Source organism: Cibotium barometz, chromosome 1 (genome assembly GCF_041138505.1).
Source record: "Cibotium barometz isolate CiBa-2024 chromosome 1, ASM4113850v1, whole genome shotgun sequence".
Lineage (NCBI taxonomy): Eukaryota > Viridiplantae > Streptophyta > Polypodiopsida > Cyatheales > Cibotiaceae > Cibotium > Cibotium barometz.
In genome coordinates, this window is record NC_141046.1 from 1,593,030 (window position 1) to 1,614,655 (window position 21,626).

At 44.0% G+C, this 21,626-nt stretch overlaps 1 protein-coding gene across 2 annotated transcripts in view; it reads right to left on the bottom strand.

The window, feature by feature from the left end:
* Positions 1-1,104: 1,104 nt before the first annotated feature.
* The window catches only part of LOC147641508 (Transducin/WD40 repeat-like superfamily protein), a 71,237-nt gene continuing 50,715 nt past the window's right edge, over positions 1,105-21,626 (bottom strand). For both annotated transcript variants that reach the window (XM_086784388.1, XM_086784472.1), the window contains 3 exons: positions 2,688-2,755; positions 2,528-2,576; positions 1,105-2,440 (listed from right to left, as the gene is read on the bottom strand). In XM_086784388.1, coding sequence (XP_086640514.1) covers positions 1,427-2,440; positions 2,528-2,576; positions 2,688-2,755 — 1,131 coding nt within the window. In that variant the 3' untranslated portion in view covers positions 1,105-1,426. The remainder of the gene's footprint in view (positions 2,441-2,527; positions 2,577-2,687; positions 2,756-21,626) is intronic.

Consider the following 21,626-nt stretch of genomic DNA (forward strand, 5'->3'; position numbering starts at 1 on the left):
CTCAGGGTGAACCAAAGTTAGAAGTCCTACTCATTAACCATTGTTAGCAAGATAGGGAACTCATGTTTGGGATTGCCAGTTAGCTTATAGCCCTATACCTACTTGTTCTCATAGTTAATATATCTACTTGCTACTCAACATCCCTCCACATACCATATATACATAGTTATGACCTCAATTTAGCATTTCATTATATCAATGTACAGAGCAAATACAAGTACAAGAGTGATTTGTAAAATGTGGAATAATTCAAACACCACTTTAGTATTATCTACTTTTTGATCTCTCCACAACATCATGCCATGCCTTAATATATATTTTACAAATACACGTGGCGCTGACCCATCTGTCTTGGTGCATGGTTCTTGGATTAATTCCCCATTAATGTGAACCGTGGGTAATGTAAGGACTTCATTGTCTTGCTTTCTGATTGGTTCACCCTGCTGTCTGAAAGGTTGCAATGCCTTGAAAGAAGATTCTCTACCTACGCTTTCTTTGTATGAAACAAGCACACTATCACGTGGCATGTGATCTTCCGGCAAGATCCATGACCCTCAAAAGCCCAAAAGTGAGGTCTTCATTGACCATCACTAGTCACCTCGTGAGGTTGTGATGTCAAGTTACACCAAATGGAAATTTGATTTTGACATGCAGAAATCAGAATACTGCCAGTTGCCTTCTGCCCAAAGTTTAGCCAATTCACTCACATATGCTCTTCTAATATCAGCAAATTTTGTGTTTGTGCCCTTCACACTTCAATTGCACTCACAGATGCTCATCCAAGAAGACTGCCATTTGCCTTCTTTTCAAACTGCCCAGATTTCAGCCAATTCTAAACCCATTGCACTCACAGATGCTCCTCTAATATCCACAGTTTTGCACCCTTCAGTATCTTTGACTACTTGAGAACACTAGCCCATTGGACAAGATAGCAAGGCTACAGTAGCTTACAGACAATCATATGCGCCACTAAAAATTCAATGATGCATGGGCATCAAGAGAGACATAGTACACAAAAACTTCAGATAGCAACTCCACAAAATTCTCCGTGGATCAGAAACACCTACTCCTCTCACTTGGGTATCGATTGAAACATTTATCTTACCGAACAGCTGAGAAAACTGTATTTAAAAAAATCAGGAGTTGGGGGGCCCAAAAATCAACACTCGTTACTGCAGTAAGATAGAACCTACCATTCATAAAAAGACTCCCAAAGGTCCAGTAACTGTGGGAGCTTGAATCCCCAAGGACAACTAAATGAGAGGCTCTCTACACCTGGCATTACACCTGAGACTTGAACTTCATAATGCATTATACAATTGGACGTCTACCTTCAAAACCACACTTGGAATCCTCCTGGTGTGTCATTGTAAAGCCAGTAAGGGAATGTGAATGTATCTCAAAGCTCACCATCAAAAATCCCCTTTTAGACAAAACGTTTTAGGGCTCGAGGCACAGAATCGTCTGTAACTTTTGTTTTCTTGGAAGAGGTCAACTGATTTTGAGCCTGGATCAGAGGCCTTTTCGCTGAGATTATGTTGTCCTGCTTCCGCTTCTGCCGCTTTCTAGGTTTATTCCGCCCTTTGGTCTTATTTTTTATAACTACAGCCTTGCCAGCAATTATGGCAGCTGTCCTGTTTGCCTCCAGTGCTTGCTGGCTTTTCATTTGCTGATGCTCACTAGGCTCACGCCGGACAGAGCCAATCTGCATCGGATCAAGCACAATCATCTCTGGCTGAAGTTTATCAAGCAAAGAGTGAATCTCAGCTTCTTGCCTCTGCTTCAATGTCTCAAATGGGTTGGCCACATAAGTGTCAAAGTTGGCCTCACCAGAACCAGGCACAAGAATGGAGGATATACCACCACTATGGCCAATACCTATAGTGTCCTCGTAAGGACAGAAAGAAAGATGATTTGTCTGCCAACCCTTTAATAGGTGATGCGTCATGTAAGGCTTAGACTGTTTTGAGACCAGTGCATCCCTCCACACCTCAATACAAGAGCCCTGACCAACAGCCAAAAGCCCTCTCTGACTTACATCCAATGACTTGGCAGGTGATTTGGAAAAGTAAGTATGTAGAGGAGTGAGTTTCCTCAAATCAAACACCTTTACTTTCCCATCCATGCCAGCTGTAACCATCTGCTGCCCCTGTGACTCAAACGCTAATGCAGTGACAGGCCCACGATGGCATAGCAAGGAGATCAGTGGCTTGCTCATGTTGGGGCTCCACATGGTGACAGATCCATTGCTGTGACCAAGACCAACAACTCCATTGTAGGGATTCATGCGCAACACAGCACAGCGTCCTAAATGTGTCCGATGTTGGGCAACAATGGTACCAGTGCTAGTATCTTGATATCTCAAAGCACCGAATTTGTCGACAGAAACAAGCAGGAAATGATGAGGAAGGAACTCAAGCTTCAAAGGAAAAGTATGTTCCTGCCCATTCAAGTCAACACCACATTGAATAAGTTCATTGAGACAGGCATGGGAATAGATCAGAACTCATGAGACTATTACACATACTTTCAAGCAATGAATCTCTGTCCCCTTCTTGTCATATATGTAGACATACCTGCAAAAGAAACACAATGACATGAGATAGCTCTAAGAAGGCAAAGAGCTTTTAAAACTTAGGGACCATGATCGATGCAAAATATGGAAGTGGCAGTTGATAAAGCCTTACTTTCTCTGGGCGGCTGCAAAAAACAGCTCATTATGCAGGAACTTAACATCCCTCGTTGTTTCAGCAACCTGGTATCACACATCAGGAACACAACAAAGAAAGCTTGTTATACATTACTATACATTACTGTCATTTCGAAATAAATGCATGTGCACATGATTTAAGAATATTAGCCACATGCAAACCAACAAAACGATACTAGAACATTAGCTTGAGTTTGAAAATAGCTACAGAAGGTGAACTAGAAAAAAGGCTGCAGGCAAGGACGCCTTACACGCATGCCCCACTTCATCCACTATAGATGCATGTGTGGATACAGTGTCAGGGTGCAGCCTTGGTCCAACCCAGCAGCCCTTTCTCAGTTGGACAGCCCTTGCCCAGTTAGGCAGGGCCGACCTGCCCCCAGTCTTCTATGAAAGGCACTTTTAGAGTCTGCATTCCACATCTCAAGCACCCGTGGGTTCTACTGCAAGGAGGGATTCTCACAAGCAGGCCAACTAGTCTGATCTGCAGCAAGCCAACATTCCTAAAAACAGCGTTGGGCTGAGTTCAGAGAGACCTACATTTTTGTACTTCATTCAGTTGTAGCATTCTGTACAGGAAATATACATTAGGTTTGAGGTCTAATTTGTGAATGTGCTTTCCGTTTTGTGTTCCACTACTCCTCTCTCATAACTGCTGCACATAAGCATAAGCAGTTCACAAACCTAAGAAGCTTTTCTCGCACTTGTGTGCATTGACTACATGTTTAGGGTCACTCCGGTTTCGTCTCTAAAATGGCCCATCATTCGCGTGCAGGCGGATGATAGTCTCTCTGCTGTGTCACTCATGTGACATGAGAGATCATAGGCTGATGCACGGTAACATTGGCATGCAAGAAAGGTTTTAAACCATCCACAAAACGCTCAGAGCATGAAAACTTCTTCCAGAAATGGACCAAAGAGTCGGTTCTTGATTCGCCTTTTTTTTTTAGTGAAGTGCTCCTGTTGCTTTTTGAAGTGGCAGTGGTAATCCAAGTGAATTAATTGCTTCAAGACGGCCTTGCAGCAATCTTCCCGACTCAGGCAGTCTTCCTACCATAAGAGAGCGGCACTTTTCAATGCCGTACGAACAAGATGAAGCTGAAAGACATTAGAACTTCATGCTACAACAAGATTGGTAGCCCATCTCAGGGGTCCAATTGGTGACAACTTCACTGTCCATCTTCTTTCCGTTGAACCTCAGAGACTTCAATGGCTTCAAAAGCGAGCACGTTTTCACGAAGCTTGGAGGAAGAACTTGGCATTCCAGTAGTTTTCCTGCGGCGAGTTGGTGAAGGAGAATGGGAACTGTTATGAGAATCCAGCGCAGAGGGACTCTGAAGGAAACAGTTGGGGATGCCTCTCAGAATGGGAACTCTGATGAGAATGGCGACTCGGGTTGACTTTTACAACACTCCTAGTGACAGCTGTCGGACCAGGAGTGTGGCTCATCTACTTGCTCCATGTCATACATGGATAATTGCTAAGCACATGAGAGATTAACGCTAATCAAAACTTAGCAAGACATAATAGAGAAGGAGAAAGAAAGAAAGAAAGATATATTAACGTCTACACGAGGCCAAAGTGGCCTACGAGACTAGAGTACCAATAGATCCAAAACTCAAGGAAACTAAATGTCCCTAGTAGAAAATGAAAAGCATAAACTGAAAAACAACCAGCTATAACATGTGGCCAAAGAGGAACTAGCGGCCTGATACAACTGCCAAAAAAAGGCATATCTGATAAAAGTGTGGAACTCGAAAAATGGTACGCTATGGGAAGCAGCTGAGATAGACTCATCCCATAATGTCTCGCATAGGTCGATCCAGCATAGTCAGGCTGAAGCGCCGAGGTCATGTATCCTCTGATAATGTCTCGGCTCGGGGTGGACACCGTGCTCTACATAGCTCTGTCCAAGAATTTATGACCCCAAAAAGAGCCTTTAACGTGATCATATTGTGCCCAACTTGTGTCCCAACTATTGGTCCATGTCCAGGGCACCTCCCGGCACCTATTGGCTTGCCAAACAACCCCAAACAGGACATACTCTGCCACGTACTTTGCCTTGAAGTGAGGCCCTCCACGCGCCCAAAAGTGTATGGAACATAAGCCCATGGATGGGACAACTTTTGGGCATAGTTTAGAGGCCACATGCCTTTTAGAAATATAATTATGTAGTGAAAAAGGCAAAACCGACCTAAACACAACTTTCCATCCTATCCCTATATAAAGGAGGTCAAAGGACATGGTGTAACTATTTGGCCCTCCTAGCTCTATTTCAAATGATGAAACCCATGCCCGGACACCACACGGATGGAAGAAGACATGGGGACAAGGTCCATAAGGTTTGGTTAAGAAAAAGCACCATTCTTGGTCAGAAAGCAGGAAAAGGCAAAAAGTCAAACAGGATTGACCGCAAGCCAAGGACACCATTGGAAAGAGGAGACTGAGCCAAACCAAAAAGCTAAAAGTAGCTTTTACAAAAACCAGCTCCAAGGCCAAAAAAGAAAGGCCCTGAAGCTAGAAAAGCAAAACAAGAACTTTTCACTAAAGTTAAGTGATATGTTACTATCAAAAAGACCAAAAGCAAAGTAAAAGGCAAAAGCAAAGTAAAAGGCAAAAGCAAAGCAAAAGCATCACTTTTTGGCAAAAAGCAAGGCTTGCCTCTCTTGAGCATCAAGTTGAAGAAGAACCTCTTCATCGCGTTGCCATCTTCCTTGAAGCGTGGAGATCATCTTCTCCATCATCATCTACTTGATCATGAACCAAATCATGGAATTTTTCATTGCTGTCCACTGATTCAAAGCGCCTCCATCAACTAATGTGCCACATCATCTGACATCACCTGTCCGTACCGCCATACGGACGTGTACGGACTGAAAATTCAAAAGCCCTAAAACTGCTCCAAAAACCCTGAAAATTGCTTTTTTGAGGTTTTATCACCCGAACACCATTAAAACAAGTTTTATATCAACAAGTTTTCTTGCCAGAAAGAGCTTTTCCATGGTTTTCTTCATCGTCAATGCTGTAGGAGTTGTGGAGATTACTCATGGGATGAGTGAGTGATTCTTGGGCATGGAGCTTGGATTTTGGACTTGGATTTGATCTAGACTTGGATCTGGATCTGGACTTGGATTTGGATCTGGACTTGGAGCTTGGATATAAACTTGGACTTGGGTTTGGATTGGATTCATTCGATTTGCATATTGGATTTCGTACTAGCCCGGTGAGAGATACTTGTGGGTCATCCTCATGGTGTGCTCAGCATCAACATCGACTTGGATATCCCACATCGGCATTTCTCTTTGTTTTGTATTCATTGAAAGTATTGATCCCAGCCAACGTGCCCATGGATTGTTCCTAAATAAATTCCTAAAAGTGAACGAGGCCTATTCCCTGCTCAACGTGGTGTATTGTGCACGATCCCTATTCCCTTCTCTCTCTCCCCTCTCTCTATATCTTTATCTCAGTGTTGGATATTCTAGACTTTTTTGTGGTTAAACATGGAGAGCTTGCATTGAAGCAGTCTTGAACCACGCAGGCCATGTTGTGGCCTATGAATGCCAAAGACAACAAGGAGGCAAATGCATTATCTCGGAGACCCTTGAGCCATACGGTTTCTATGGGTTACTATATGGATTTCACTTTGATAAAGGATCCTTAAGCTACCAAAGAGGATTTCAAAGATGTTTTGGAACAGATTGCAGATTAGAGATTTGGTGACTTTTTCATGTCATCAAGTAGGGTTTTCTTATGATGCAAACCCGTTTGTGTAACAAACGACTTGAAGACCAAAAGTGTCTACAACTCAAGCTTGGGAGAAGCTACTACAATGGCCTAGCAGAAAGAACATTAACTTTTTTGTCCAAGAATGTTTGGTTTTGTCAAACGGACAAGTTTGACCGACAAAAGCTAGCATGATTATTGCACCCATTGAACGTTCTATGGGAGAGTATTACTATGGATTTTATCTTTGGATTGCCAAAGTTAGGGAATGATGGTATATGGACCTCTTCACGATACCAAGAAGATCAACCATGTGTATCATCGATTGGACCTTTCAGATCACTAGAGGATATATAATGCCTTCCATGACAGTTTATGGAAACCATGTATAGGGTTACCCCCAGAGGAGCCTGTATTGAAGAATCCATCAGGGATGGAAGAGCCAGAACAGATTGTGTTTCATTCTGTGAGAAAAAGAGTAAAGATGTGGTCAAAAAGTTTCTCTTTGAAATGGATGCCAGAGAAGTACTTCAAGGACTATCCATATATACTTCGAGTTTATGAGGAAGTGGTTGGTTCAGATATATTTGAAGTACAAGTATATCGACATCTTGCCATCAAGACAGATTCAATAGGGAGGCATTACTTCGAGTTTATGAGGAAGTGGTTGTGGTTCAAATATATTTGAAGTACAAGTATATCGACATCTTGCGATCAAGACAGATTCAATAGGGAGGCATTGTACCTCTAGCCCTCTTCATCGTGTATATATATTGGACTGAAATTGATCATTATTATGCTTATTATGATTACTTGGACATGCTCTAGTTTGGGTGGCAACGATGCCCAATAGCCCAAGGAGCAAGATTTGTATTTGGGTGGCAACGATGCCAGATGACCCTTTGGATGGCAACGATGCCCGAATGAGATTTGAGTTTCAGTGGCAACGATGCCCGAATGGGATTTGAGTTTCAGTGGCAACGATGCCACAATGAGATTTGTATATAGGAGGCAACGATGCTAGATGACCCATTGGCGGCAACGATGCTAGATATCTTGGAATTCGCAGTCGGGCGATCATTGCGACCACATGGCCCAGATGACTGTATTGGATTTCGCAGTCGGACGGTCATTGCGACCAAATAGCCCAGATGACTGTATAGGACTTCGCAGTCGGGCATTCATTGCGACCACATGGCCCAGATGACTGTATTAGATTTCATAGTCAGGCGGTCAATGCGACCAAATGGCTCAGATGACTATGGAAGAATGCTCAAGCAGTCCTAGTAACGAGATGGCCTTGAGGATAGTCTGAGTGGTCCCCACCTGTTCACACGCCACAGCTCGTCAACAGACAGCACACCCACGGTACACTGGGGACGTCCCCATCCAATGTAATGACACGTCAAAGCAAGCAAACACACGAGAACACGTCATGCGAAAACAAATTTATGCATGCAAACATAAATGCATGTGCACATGGACGAAATCTCCCTTTCATGAAACTTGTACAAGGATTTCTTGTCGGGCACCAAATTGGCGCGACAGAAATGTGAAGTCTTGGTTTTCCTATGGAGTGATAGTCCCATATGCAAAACACACATCCTGGCACAGGCCTTTCTATGGAGTGACAATCCCGTAGACAAAGCCCGGCACAATATCAATCCTACCATGGAGTGACAGTCCCATGGATAAGATGAGATCCTGGTTATACACCGATGGCAACACAAAACTGGTTCCCGACCATATGACACCAGATAACTGACTCTTTCACATAGGGACCTAGCCACATGTGAACATGGTACAAATCTGGCCGCTCTATGGAGTGACAATCCCATAGAAGTGGCTCCAGAAATGGAGATGAACCGAATGGTGACATCCCCCCGGCTTCTAAACAAATGACCTCAACTGAAAAGCCTTAAGATATGCTTGCAAAAGCTGCAGATAGTCAACAAAGTAATCCTCATCTACCTACTTTGCATCAATGGGTAAGTAGTTCTTGAATTTCACAAGGTATCTCCTAGAACGCTTCCCATGTGGTAACTTTCTCTCCTTGTGAAATACAATCTGCTCTGGCCGGAGAATCTCCTCAAGCTTATCAATCTCGGGCAGGTCTTATGTGACAGGCTCTTCCGGATCTGGCCCCACATACTTCCGCAAAAGACTCACGTAAAAAGCATTGTGAATCTTCCAATTACTGGGTAAAGCAAGCCTGTAGGACACTTCATTGATCTTGTCAATCACTTTGAAGGGCCCATGGCAAATAAGTTCTCATGAGAGGCCACTGAAACTGCAGCTATATAAGGCTTCCTGGACAAAGCATCTGCCACTAGATTCTTCTTTCCCGGAGTGTGTACAATCTGAAAATGAAAAATGGAAAGAAAGTTTGCCATTCTCATTTGCTTCTCCGAAAGCTTTGATTGAGATAGAAAGTATCTCAAGCTTTGATGATCTGTCTTGACTACAAATTCAGCCCCAAGAAGATAATGCTTCCATATTTTTAAGGCATGAATTACAGCCAAGAGCTCTTTTTCATAAATGTCCAATATGGATCTCGACATCATGCAATCGACGGCTTTCATAAGCAACTGCATGACCCTCTTGATTTAGGACAGCCCCTATACAATTCCCACAGGCATCACATTCTACCGTGAATCGCTTTTGCAAGTCCGGAATAATCAACACGGGTCCACAAATGATAGCATTTTTGAGTTGCAAGAAAGCATCTTGCTCATTTGAAGTCCATTTGAAGGTGGTTTTCTTCTTTGTAAGATCATGCAATGGGCGAAATGCCTTATGAATCGCCTATAGTATGAACACAACCCAAGAAAGCTACGCACTTGATGTACATTTTGCAACTCTGGCCAATTCCGAATGGTTTCAATTTTAGCAGGATCCATTCTTACACCCTCTTTGGATACGATGTGCCCCAGATAGTGTATCTCTGAAAGGAAGAACTCACTTTTCTTAGTATTTATGAAGAGTTTATGTTTTCGCAACTCTTCAAACACTGTAGCCAAATGAATCTTATGCTCCTCCTCATTCTTGGAGAAAACCAAGATATCATCAAAGAATACACCTGTAAACTTACGATGGGATTGAAATATCCTATCCATCATTCGGTTGAATGTTGCTAGGGCGTTGGTAAGGCCAAAAGGCATTACCAAGAATTCATACAATCCAAAAGCTGTTCTGAATGCAGTTTTATGGACATCCTGAGGTACCACACGAATATGGTGGTAGCCACTCTTCAAATCTCTATGTCTGAAGCAAGCCGAACCATCAAGCTTATCCAAGATGTCATCTAGGCGTGGGATTAGGAACTTGTTCTTGATGGTGAGCTTGTTTAGAGCTCGATAATCCACGCACATGCGAAAAGATCCATCCTTCTTTGGAACAAGAAGTACAGGAGAACAAAAGGGTAAGGAGCTTGGCTCAACCAAACCCTTTTCTAAAAGCTCATTAACCTGCTTCATGATCTCCTCTTGTTGCACGATATGCAGGTTTGTTAGGTGGGGAACTACCTGGCACAAGATCTATGCGATGATCCTCGGGTCTCTCACGTGGTAGTTCTCCTGGCAATGCATCGGCAAATATGCATTAAGAAAATTCAGCCTATCATGAGTCAATACATCTACATTCACATTACTTTGTTCAATTTTGTCACGAACAAAAACCAGGTACGCGGAAAGACTCTTTTTCATTGCCTTATTAATATGGATGTGAGATACAACTGAGATGGAATCTCCTTCCTTGCCCGCATCAATAACATGCATGCGGCCTCTATGCATAAATGTGATCCTGTTGGTTTTATATTCTTTGCAAGGCTCAAGCCTATGATGCCAAGGCTTGCCAAGTAATACATCACATCCATTGAGTGGGGCAATCAAGAAATGCTCGTGATCCAAATAACCCTGTATATGAATGCGCAACTTTCCAATAAGAGACATGACCTGCACTTCTTTGCCCACAAAAGCTGCCTCTGCTTTAATTTGGGGTCCCATGTCCCCAATCTCTATGCCCAAGGCAACTGCCATCTGTGTGGAAATGAAATTATCTGTCGCACAATCATCAAACATGAATAGAGCGAGCTGATCCTTGATTTGTCCCCAAGCTTTGCATACCACTCTCTCTTTGCCATCATGTTCAGTGGTACCCTGCACTTCAGGTATGGCATGCACATTTGCCTTTAGTGGCTTGTCTTCATGCTTTTGCTTGCACGTAGGGCATTGCCTAAACATGTGCTCTTTACTACCACAAGAGAAGCATTTTTCCTCTTTGACATATTACTCCCTTTGCTCGTGGGTCAAGCCAAACTTGTTCTTCTTTGGTGCAATGTCTTTGGATGGGGTTTTTTCAGCTTTACCACCCTTTTGGGCTTCGCAAAAGCTCTTTTTAGGTGGCTGTCCACCTTTTTGCAGGCTTGGGACAGCCCTCTCTTCCTTGATCCTACTTAATTTTAAGTACCGATTGCTCCAAAGCAAGAGCAGATACTATGAGTTGCTGAAGAGTGTGTTTCGGGTGCAATTCGATACCCGAACGATGCTGGTTGCAATCCGGAGCGAAACTTCCTCTTCCTTTCATCTTCGGAGAGTTGCATAAAGGGAGTTACCTCGAGTAACAATTTCCAAAACTTATTGACATACTGCTGCACACTTTCATTGTCTTTTTGCTCAAGTCTATCCCACTTTTGGGTGAGAGTTTGCTCCACATTAGGAGGCAAAAATTGTGCATAAAATCTATCCTTGAACTCTTTCCAAGTGCAAATGGAATTTTTGGTGGTCTTTTCAGTGATCCACCAATGGGCAACTCTCCCCTTCAAGAACATGTTTGCATGACGTATTTTAGACTTCTCAGTGAGGTCCTCATTGCTAAAAGCAATGTCAAATTGTGCCACAAAAGCAAGCACCTTGGAGACATCATACACTCCATGATAGGCATCAAATTTCACGGACTTGTCCCCTACCTTGAACTCCTTGAGCTTTTTGGGATGTGATACATCATACATGTTCTTCTCTCTTTCTCTTATCCTTGTCCAACGGGGCAGCCCTCTCTACATTGGCTTCATGGGCAACCAAAGATGTTTCAAGAGGCACGGTGGCATGTGCATTATGAATCTGTGCCCAAGATGCATGTGATGCATGTGACCTCCCCAAATGATGCAATGTCTCACCACGAGACAACTCAATGGGCAAAATCTTTTGGCTTGCATGCCGACCACTCTCTCCATGATATACATCCTTTGAATCCACAACGCCATCATGTCACCCACTACCTCCAGCATGCACATACTTGTTGCCTCCTGACCCATGAGGAGTAGATGCATGGCGAGAAGTGATTCATACCTCTTCCTTGTGTATAAAAGACCTCAACCATTGAGATGTTGGGTCTCCCTGCTTCAAACGAGGTGGATTCTTGAATAATAACTCTCCATCCTCTCCTTCATTGAGATCACCCTTTCGGATGAGGTAGGAGAGTGCCAACTCCCTTGGCTTCTTACCCACTTCACGAGCTATGGACTGAAAGGTCATATCCACCATAGCATCAGCTTTCCTTGCTTCAATGACACTTTGTACATGGGGATCTTCATGCAAAAATTTCAGCTCTTGCTCTTTTGCCTACAAAAGCTTCTTCATGTGCTCCAATTCAACCCTCAATGCATTGGACTCATCCTCATGCAAAGGCTCTTTTCCACGGGATGGATATCCCATGAATGCACTGGCATAACCTCTCTCAAGTGGCTTGTGCCTTCCAAGCAATGCATCAGAATCACGAGAAGAACTGGACTGGCCTCTAGAATTTGGCACTTCCAAAGGGTTGCCTTGGCTGTCCATTGAGTCAAGTGGCTGTATTTGCTTCTGATCTCAAAACACTGTGTCTCCACTTGAGAAAGAGCGACGACCGGGCTTTGATACCAATGTAACCACTCCCTATGGGAGGCCTACAAATCGGAAGACAAAATACACATCTTTTAGATCACTTAACTAATACAAACAATGGACATTATTAGCAACATTAAAACTCAAAATGACAAAGAACACTTGATACCATCACTGCCTCCCCCCCCCCCCCCCCCCCCAAAAAATACAGATTGTATTTCTTGGAGTATTTATATGGACAAGTGCTCACGGGCCTCAAGGCCAGATTTCTACATAACATGGAGTGATACAACTTAAAAAAAAACAATAAAATTTTGTCGATGAAGAATCAATTGTCGGAGTAAATTAAATCACAGGTAATCTCCCACCTTTACTGGGTGCACACCTACCCTCACTCGTCTTTCGGGACCGTGCACCAACAGACACGTCCGTACTAACACCTGGCAAGGTGAAGCACCGCGGAGGGAGTAATACCCAGTGCTCCCAAGTCAGCGTTGCTCCCAATTTTCCTCATACCCACATGACCTTCACTGGCTCCTCTAAACGAGGGAGCGCGGTCACGGTAATCATGGGAAAAAGTCACTATCCCGGTGGCCTTCCATGATGAACGCAACTGGAAATAATGTTTGCCTACACACAACTTGTAAAAACTACATTTAACTTTAATTTTATCTTAATTTTAAAAAGAATGTGGCAGTAAGTACCTGGCAAAAATTTCAATTCAAATCTCAGGAGAAAAGATCATCTCTTTTTAATGTATCTCTAATTGGTGCAAGCAGCAGGTACAAACAGGTACAGCCGATACTGCAAGTATTGCAAGTATAATAAGTACTACAGGTACAGCAAGTATAGCAAGTACTGTTGGTATAGATATAGGTACAACAAGTACAATAAGTACAATAGGTATTGCTGGTACCAATACAAGTACAGTAGGTACAACAAGTACTGCTAGTACAGATGAAGGTATAGCAAGAACAGTAAGTACTTTAGGTGCAACAGGTACATTAAGTACGATAGGTACAGTTGTAGGTACAGCAGGTACAGCAGGCAGGTCAATTCTGCAACAACAGGTACAGTACAACAGCACCAGAGTGCAAGGACAACAAGCGGATGCAGTTTCTGCAACAAGTACAGTACTTGCAAGTAGGCACAAACAGGCGGGCGCAGCTGGTACAGGTGTAGACCGGTACAAACAGGCGGGTACGGTAGCATACAAGCAAACGAGTACAGTTGGAAATAATAAGTTGGATAATTTCCTTCAATTATACTCCAATTAAACCTCCACGTGTGGGGGAAAAGAAAAGTTTCCCATGCAATATATGCTTTAAATATTATTAAATCTTACTCAAAGGTTAACTCTTGGGCAACCACACTAGAAAGTGTCCGATCAATATTTTAAATGTGTGTGAACACACAACCTTATAATTATTAAGGTTGACAATACTTAAAGGATTTTATATTTAAAAAGGCCAAAAAGAGCAATACTTACCACCTGTTCACACGCGACGACAACTAGTCAACAAACAGCACACCCACGGTACAATGGAAGCGTCCCCGTCCAGTGTACTGGCACGTCATAGCAGGCAAACACACGAGAACACGTCATGCGAAAACAAATTTATGCATGCAAACATAAATGCATGTGCACATGGACGAAATCTCCCTTTCATGAAACTTGTACAAGGATTTCTGTCGCGCATCAAATTGGTGCGACAGAAATGTGAAGTCCTGGTTTTCCTATGGAGTGACAGTCCCATAGGCAAAACACACATCCTGGCACGGGCCTTCCTATGGAGTGACAGTCCCGTAGACAAAGCCCGGCACAATATCAATTCTACCATGGAGTGACAGTCCCATGGATAAGATGAGATCCTGGTCATACACAAGGGGCAACACAAAACTGGTTCCCGACCATGTGACACCAGATAACTGACTCTTTCACATGGGGCACTGGCTTGGCCACATGTGAACATGGTACAAATCTGGCCGCTCTATGGAGTGACAATCCCATAGAAGTGGCTCAAGAAATGGAGATGGACCAAATGGTGACAGTACATATTCATGTTTGGAATATACAATAGATAAGGTCTGTGGGGATCGTTGAGAAAAAGATCACCCTACATTTTGGAATGAGGATTTGTTTTGTTCTGTCTTCTAGCCGTGATTTTGTAAGGTCTATTCATACTTAATAGAAGTGTCACATGCACCCTGCACTGGGGTACACAGTGACACACTGGCATGATCATCAGTGCAGCATTTGTATAGAAGTAGCACCTTTTTCAGGAATATTTGTCGTATGTTGTGACCCCATTGTGAGCCCTCAATCCAGGGACAGTCATGCACGAACTACGTAGGTCAGTCTCTGAGCCTTAGAGGTCAGTCAAGTGTCACTCCTCTTAACCCACTTTGAGAATTCATCATTTAGATGCATGTAGATGTCACCCTTAGCCATAGGATGCATGATTTAAGCATGTAAGCTCATTGCATGTAGAAGGGACCAGCCCTAAGGCCAGCCCCGAGGCAGCCCCCAAGGTGGGCTAGTAGCCAACCCCTAGTCATACACATAGGCCAGTCGGCAGCCCTTTAGTGGGCTTGGTCGGCCAGGCCAAACAGCTAGTCGGCCAGCAGCCCGACCAGCAGCAGCCAACAAGTGCAATAATCAGCCAACTAGGCATTTAATGCCAGTCGTGGGAATTCTGCAGGGCGACCGCCTCCTCAGGCTGCCGATTACATCCCTAAAGCCATATAAATACAGGCGCTTCAGTCCTCATCAGATATTCAGGTATCCAGCAAAAGTGCAAAAGCAGATCAGCATCCAGACTCTCTAGGCAACTAAGGAAGCTCCTCTTCACATTCAGCCAGCATATGTGCAGTCCTACAGCTATCGAGACTTGCAGCAGTGGCCTGAAGAGTCTTCACTAGAGCCTCAGATTTGCTGGATACTCAATCAACATACAGTCTTCCTCATCCTTGCGTTGGGCATTCATATCACTTGTTTACTGAAGCATTGTACAGCATTCTCCAAAGAATAATATAAGCAAATACTCCTACTTGCAGGAGGGGGGCCCTTCAGTGGGTATTTTTTACTCGATTTTGTGTCTTCTTCATTCTCATTCTCTTCTCTCTCTACTCTCTAAATAGGATGCCACGGAAAGGTATAAATAAGGCCATGTTGTGCGTTATCACGATCAAGCTCAGTGCATGTAACACTGGTCTCAGAGCATCAGGCTGGTGACCCAACTCGGCTACCTAAAGAAGTGAGAGCATCAGGTGGATGGTAATACTGCGGTCCCAAAAAAAACACCCAGGCCTCCGGCCTCCACCATGTCGGGAGAGAAATCACATCAAGAAGAAAGCCAACAAGCAGAGATGGAGGCACAAAGCTTCCAAACACAAAGCACACTTCCACCAAGAACAGAAGAACTCCTGAGAATAATGATGGAGCAAATAAATTCTCTAAAGATGCAGCTTGCCGCCGAAAAAGAGAAGCCCGAAGAAGGCATCTCAGATCTGGCACAGGTCCTTCTCACTATGGAGGAACAAAGAAAAAAAGAAGAAGATCGACGTGATGAAGTAAAAAGAAAAGAAGAAGAAAGACGTGAAGAAAAAAGAAGAAAAGACGAAGAAGCAAAAAGAAAAGCAGAAGAAGAGAGAACTAGGACATGCGGAGGAACAAAGAGATAACGAAGCCACACGCAAACATGAGGACCACCAGCGCTGTTGAGAAAAAGCCGACCAAGAGTTCTAGCAAAGACTCGAGTGGGAGGCTATGCAAATCCAGTGTCAGTAAAGATAGCATAGATTCTGGCGTCTCTCCCTTAACAGGCTCCGAATTCCTCGTCCTCCACTACCTCTACCACCACCGTCATACGAAGCTCTCCAAATTTTAGTAAGTGTGATCATGCTGCTGTTACTCTATTTATTCATCAATTTGAAGCACATTTTCCTTTCGCTAAAATTACAAATCCACAAGACAAAGTCCATGTAGCAGCACTCCAACTCACTCGGGAAGACGTTACTTGGTGGCAGCACTGCACAAAAAGTCCATGTAGCAGCACTAATCAGAACTTCACACAAACCCCATCACGGGCCAATTCCACTTTCATTCGACCATCTTCGTGGCTGACCTCAAAGCTTGTTTTTCTTCCACCACAATACATGACCAATCTTGAGGAAGAGTTTTACAAACTCACTCAAGGTGGTTCCCCTGTTTTGACCTATTCCAACAAGGTCATTACAATGGCCCAACAGTTGGACATATCGGAAGCAGATAAGCTCAAGCAATTCATTCGAGGTTTAGACACTACCATTAGGTACCCAGTGAGAAATTTTGAGCCTCAGACTTATGCATGGGCACTGACCCTCGCTCAGAATCAGGAGCTGATGTTGAACGGAGGTAAGCCCAAGCAGGTACAGTCTTCCCCAAAGCCCCAACAACCGTCATCTACCCAGTCGAAGGGGGCTCAGAACAACAAAGACCAAAAGGACCAAAAGAAAAATTCTCCGTGTCAATCGAGCGTTTTGCTTTATGTTGGTTTTCTCTGCACAACTCACAAAGCCGCCCGTTTTTTTCTCTTCCATCAATATTTATGGCATATCTTCCACGGTCCACCCTTGCTCTATTGAGGCCTAACTTCTAAGGTATCTACCTTCTCTTCCCCTTGCTCTATTGTTGGCCAAGATGACAGTTAAAATCATGAATCATATAATGAGATTACTTTACGTTCTATGTCGCACTTGCAGGGCCAACAATCTGCATTTATCCCCGCCTTGTAGGATGCCTCGAACAGGTGCTTCTCTTTGGAACAATGGTCTAGATATGGTGGCTCGAGCTCCGGAAAGTGGAAATGCAACTTTCGTGCTGATAAGCACCATGGCAGTGTCACCAAGCTGAAGGCACATTTGTCACAAACAAAGGGTTTGGCATCGGGCCATGTAAGCATGTGCCACAAGAAATCTATGATAGCCTAAAGGCTTGGAAGGCCCTGCAGCTAGGTATCCCCCTTGAGGATATCCCCAATCTGGGAGAGCCTTGCATCCCCTTTGGAGGAATGAGGAGCAATATCTCAATGAGGAGCTAGAGTCAGGATGGACCGAGTACATTTCCGAGTTGGTGGGAGTGGGAGGTGATATACAGCTTATGAGAAAGCTCGAGGATGAGCTTCTCATTTACCGCAACGGCAGCCATATGTTTGGGCGAGCTACTGCATTGCTCAGGGAGACATAGTTGGAGCCAATGTCTTGGTGGGAGAAATACGGTATTGGGACACCTAACTTGGTAAGGTTCTTGATTCTTGAATCTTGTATCTTTGTCTCCTATTCTTTCAAAATCTACATTCAAGTGCTACTCTCTTTTTGACTCTTTAACATTCTTTTTTGTACAATGTAGAGACGGATTGCATTGAGAGTTCTCTCCCAGGATTGCAGTTCAGGGCCTTGTGAGAGGAACTGGAGTACATGGGCTCTTTTTCACACGAAAAAGAGAAATAGACTCTCCACAACACAATTGGAGACATAAGATTGATATCATGAAGTGCAAGGAGATTCCCGACATTCCTCAAGAGGAGAGAGACATCTATTCTATGCTCTATGAGGAGATCATGGCTCCGGCTCGCACTACACGATCTTCTCGAGAGGCTAGTACTAGTGGTGCACCTGCACCTCTAGAGGATGAGGCATTTGGACTCGGCTACCGGCAGTGACCTTGAGAGTGAGGCTGCAGAGGCAGAAGATGCAGATGAGGATGAGCATGAGGATGCAGTTGAGGATGCAGATAGTAGCTAGCAGTTGCCAGCATCATTTTATTTGGACATGTTATTTAGTTTGAACTTTGGACATGTTATTTATTTTGATCTTGGATTTTGAGTCATACTCATCACCCACATGGTGGTCCTTTTGATTTCTATTTAGTCATCAGTGATCACCCACGTGATTTGTGATATCATCATATCTTACATGTATTTTGTTTTTATTGAAATGAATTCAATGTGGTATCTTATAAGTTATGTCAACACTTTTTTCTTTTGTATATTTCAAGTTAAAATTATATATGCTTTTTCTATTTTGTATGAAACCTTTTTGTACCCGTTTCTTACCTTTTATGAAACATTTCAAAACGTATGAAACCCGTTTCATACCTGCCGTTTTAGAAACGCCTGGCAACACTGCCCACAGGGGAGCAGCAGATGGCTGGTCTTTTGTCTCAATACAAAAACATCATGCTACGAGACGACCTCCCGCCCAGTAGACCTGAGGACCATCACATAGAGTTGGTTCTTGGTTCAGAACCTCCAAGCAAGGTGTGGATTTACCCCACCGTCTTCCTCACCTTTTGCCGCTCCCATTCTATTTGTCCAAAAGAAGGATAAGTCCGCACGCTTATGTGTGGATTACAAGGCGCTCAATAAGCTAATAGTTAAGAATAGATTTCCCATGCCCAGAATAGAGTACATCCTAGAACGACTCAATGGTGTTAAAATTTTATGTAAGATAGATCTTAAGAGTGGCTACCATCTAGGTTCGGATCTTCGAGGCTGACATTCCAAAAACCGCCTTTAGGACCGAGTGTGGCCACTACGAATTTGTGGTGATGCCCTTTGGCCTCACCAACGCACCAGCGACGTTCAACAAAATGATATCTCCGGTTTTTTGGGATCTCATTGGCAAATGCGCCTTCATCTTTTTAGATGACATTCTTATCTTCTCAAGGATTCAAGAGCAGCATGAGTGAGATGTGGCACAAGTTTTGGAACTCTTGGTCGCAACACAATGAGTTGTTTATCAATGCCAAGGCCCAAGAAGAGTGTGTTTGGAGTATAGGAAATCCATTACATGGGATACATCATCAGTTCATTAGGTATCAGCCTTGATTCTAATAAGGTATAGGTCATTCTCAGTTGGGATGTTCCCACTACAGCCCAAGAAATCCGCTCATTGTGGGTCTTTGTCAGGTCTACAGCACACGGACTAGTTTTCTAACCTTGCAGCACCTCTCACTGACTTGCTCAAGGGCGTGAAGACTCGTCGTCAAAAAGTGTCCGTTTACGGACAAGGCTGTAGAGGCATTCCACGCAAGGAAGAAAGTTGCCTCTAAGTCACCAGTTCTGAAGTTGGCATCATGGGACGATCCTTTCGAGATAATTACCTATGCCAGTAACCTTCCATTGGCACTATTTTACAGCAAGCTAGAGGGCGTGTGGCTTATTATAGCTGCAAATTGAATAATGCGGGAAAGAATTATTCGGTGTATGACAAAGAGCTCTTGGGGGTGATGACCACTCTTAAGCATTGGAAGCACTTCCTGAAACCGGCCTTTAGTAGAGACTACAGTGCGGTAGACTAGCAGTCACCGAAACACAGCTGTAAATCAGCAAATAAGACAAACCAAAGGCAGCTAGAGTGCTCCTGCACAAAAAAAAAAGACACCAATTGGCCCCAAAGCTTGGCGCCCCTTTCAGTATTTCTTTATTCACATTCAATGGAAAAATTCAACTGAATACATCATGGCTTATACATATGCATGTCCAAATTGTCAGTCCTCTTGTCCTCTTAGCATAGAGGTTTCACACACCCCAATGCCCAAAACACCACACTATGATTCACCTCTAATTTGCCAAGATAGTACATCCACGAGGCCCTAAATACGCATCCAATTGGCCCATGCACACAGCCATACATCAGCCCGTAGACTCTTCCAAAAACATGTTAGATATGCTCTTGTTTCTGCCCTCATAGGCTGCAAATCCCTCCTCTCACAAGGGACCAAAAGAAGCACTCCCAAACAGCCAACGAACCGGAGAAAAAAGAGCTTTAACATGTGCGCGACCGCCCACAAGCCTGTAAAAAGAAAGGGAGAAAGAAAGAGAAGAAAGAAAGATTTTATTAACGTCTTCCAAAAGACCGAACTCAGCCTATGAGACAAATCAGTGCACCTGTGTGGGGTATCCTCTGTCATCCCAACAAGATGAGAAAGTACTGAACTAAAAAGCTGAATCTGGGTGTGCAATATGTACAATGAGTGGGGGACGGGATGGAGCTCTACTACTAGGAGAATGCAAGGCTATATGCATGGAGTATACAATCATGATATGCAACCTAGCTAGCTCCATCATGTACCATACTGGGGGTATAAAATGGTATACATCGATGATGTCCACAGCTCCCTGAAGAACATGCCTGGGTCTGCTCTGAAGCGAGCCAATCGCTCCGCACCCTTTCTGTGAAACTGAGCTCTGATCTCTGTCATCTCTCTGGTATAGGCGTGGTGTCCGAAAGCCAGGTGTCCTCTGTCTCCTGCGGGCTCTGAGTGTCTCTCCTCTCTGGAGAGTAATTCCCTACTGTGTAGGGGCTGGGAGCGGGGTGAATCTATAAAAAAATGTAGTAATCTGTGTCTGTCGTCCCCCCTCTGGAGCTGTCTGAGCCTGTAATGATGTCTCTCTATGACGCTGTATGTCTAGAATGAATCTCCCCAGTATGCGCTGGTCTGCAACCTCAAAGATCTAGTGTAGGGAATGTGGCTCTCTAAATAAAATGGGATATCTCTCTCTGATGGCTGTATATGCTCCGCATCTGTATACATAATACTCCTCACTCTCCACCTCCTCTCTGCACAATCTGCATACCCTCTCCTCTCGGGGGATCCGTGCTGCTCTGCCAGTCTCAATCTCCAATCGATGTGATGAGACTCTAAGCTAACCAATAGCTACTCGGGAGCCGTGTGGTAAAAAGCACTCCATGTATCTAGGCCTCTCTATAAATCCATCATCAGTGATACTCATGAAGTGATCTCTGTAGTATAGCATCTTTGGTGGAAGAGGCTGTGTAGGCGATATCCATGTCTCTCGTGTATAGAGCTGCCATAGGTCCTGTCTCAATACTCTGTTCCTCTCACTATGAGAGAGACGGATATGTGGTGCATCCCTATCATACTGGAATGGTGGTAGATGATCCATGTCTAGGCCATGCTGTGAGAACCAATGTGTGACCTGTGCATACCATGATCCTCTGTCTCCTGCCTCAGCTAGCTGTCTAGATGCCTCAAAAGCTCGGTATGACAATCCGTCCTGTGGCATCTCTCTGAATCTGTCTAGCAGGCATATAGTCTGGAATATGGCCTCTACCATCATAGGAGACGCAGCAAACTCTGCTCGGATAATGTCATGAGGTACTGACGATTTGCTGAGTATCATGCGTGCCATCATGAGGGCCTATGGTCTCTCGATCTGTGTCCACCAATGGGTAGCAAGGCTTGGCGCCCATACCGCTGCTCCATACATCAGTGCCGGTGTGACTAATGTGTCAAATAGCCACCCCTT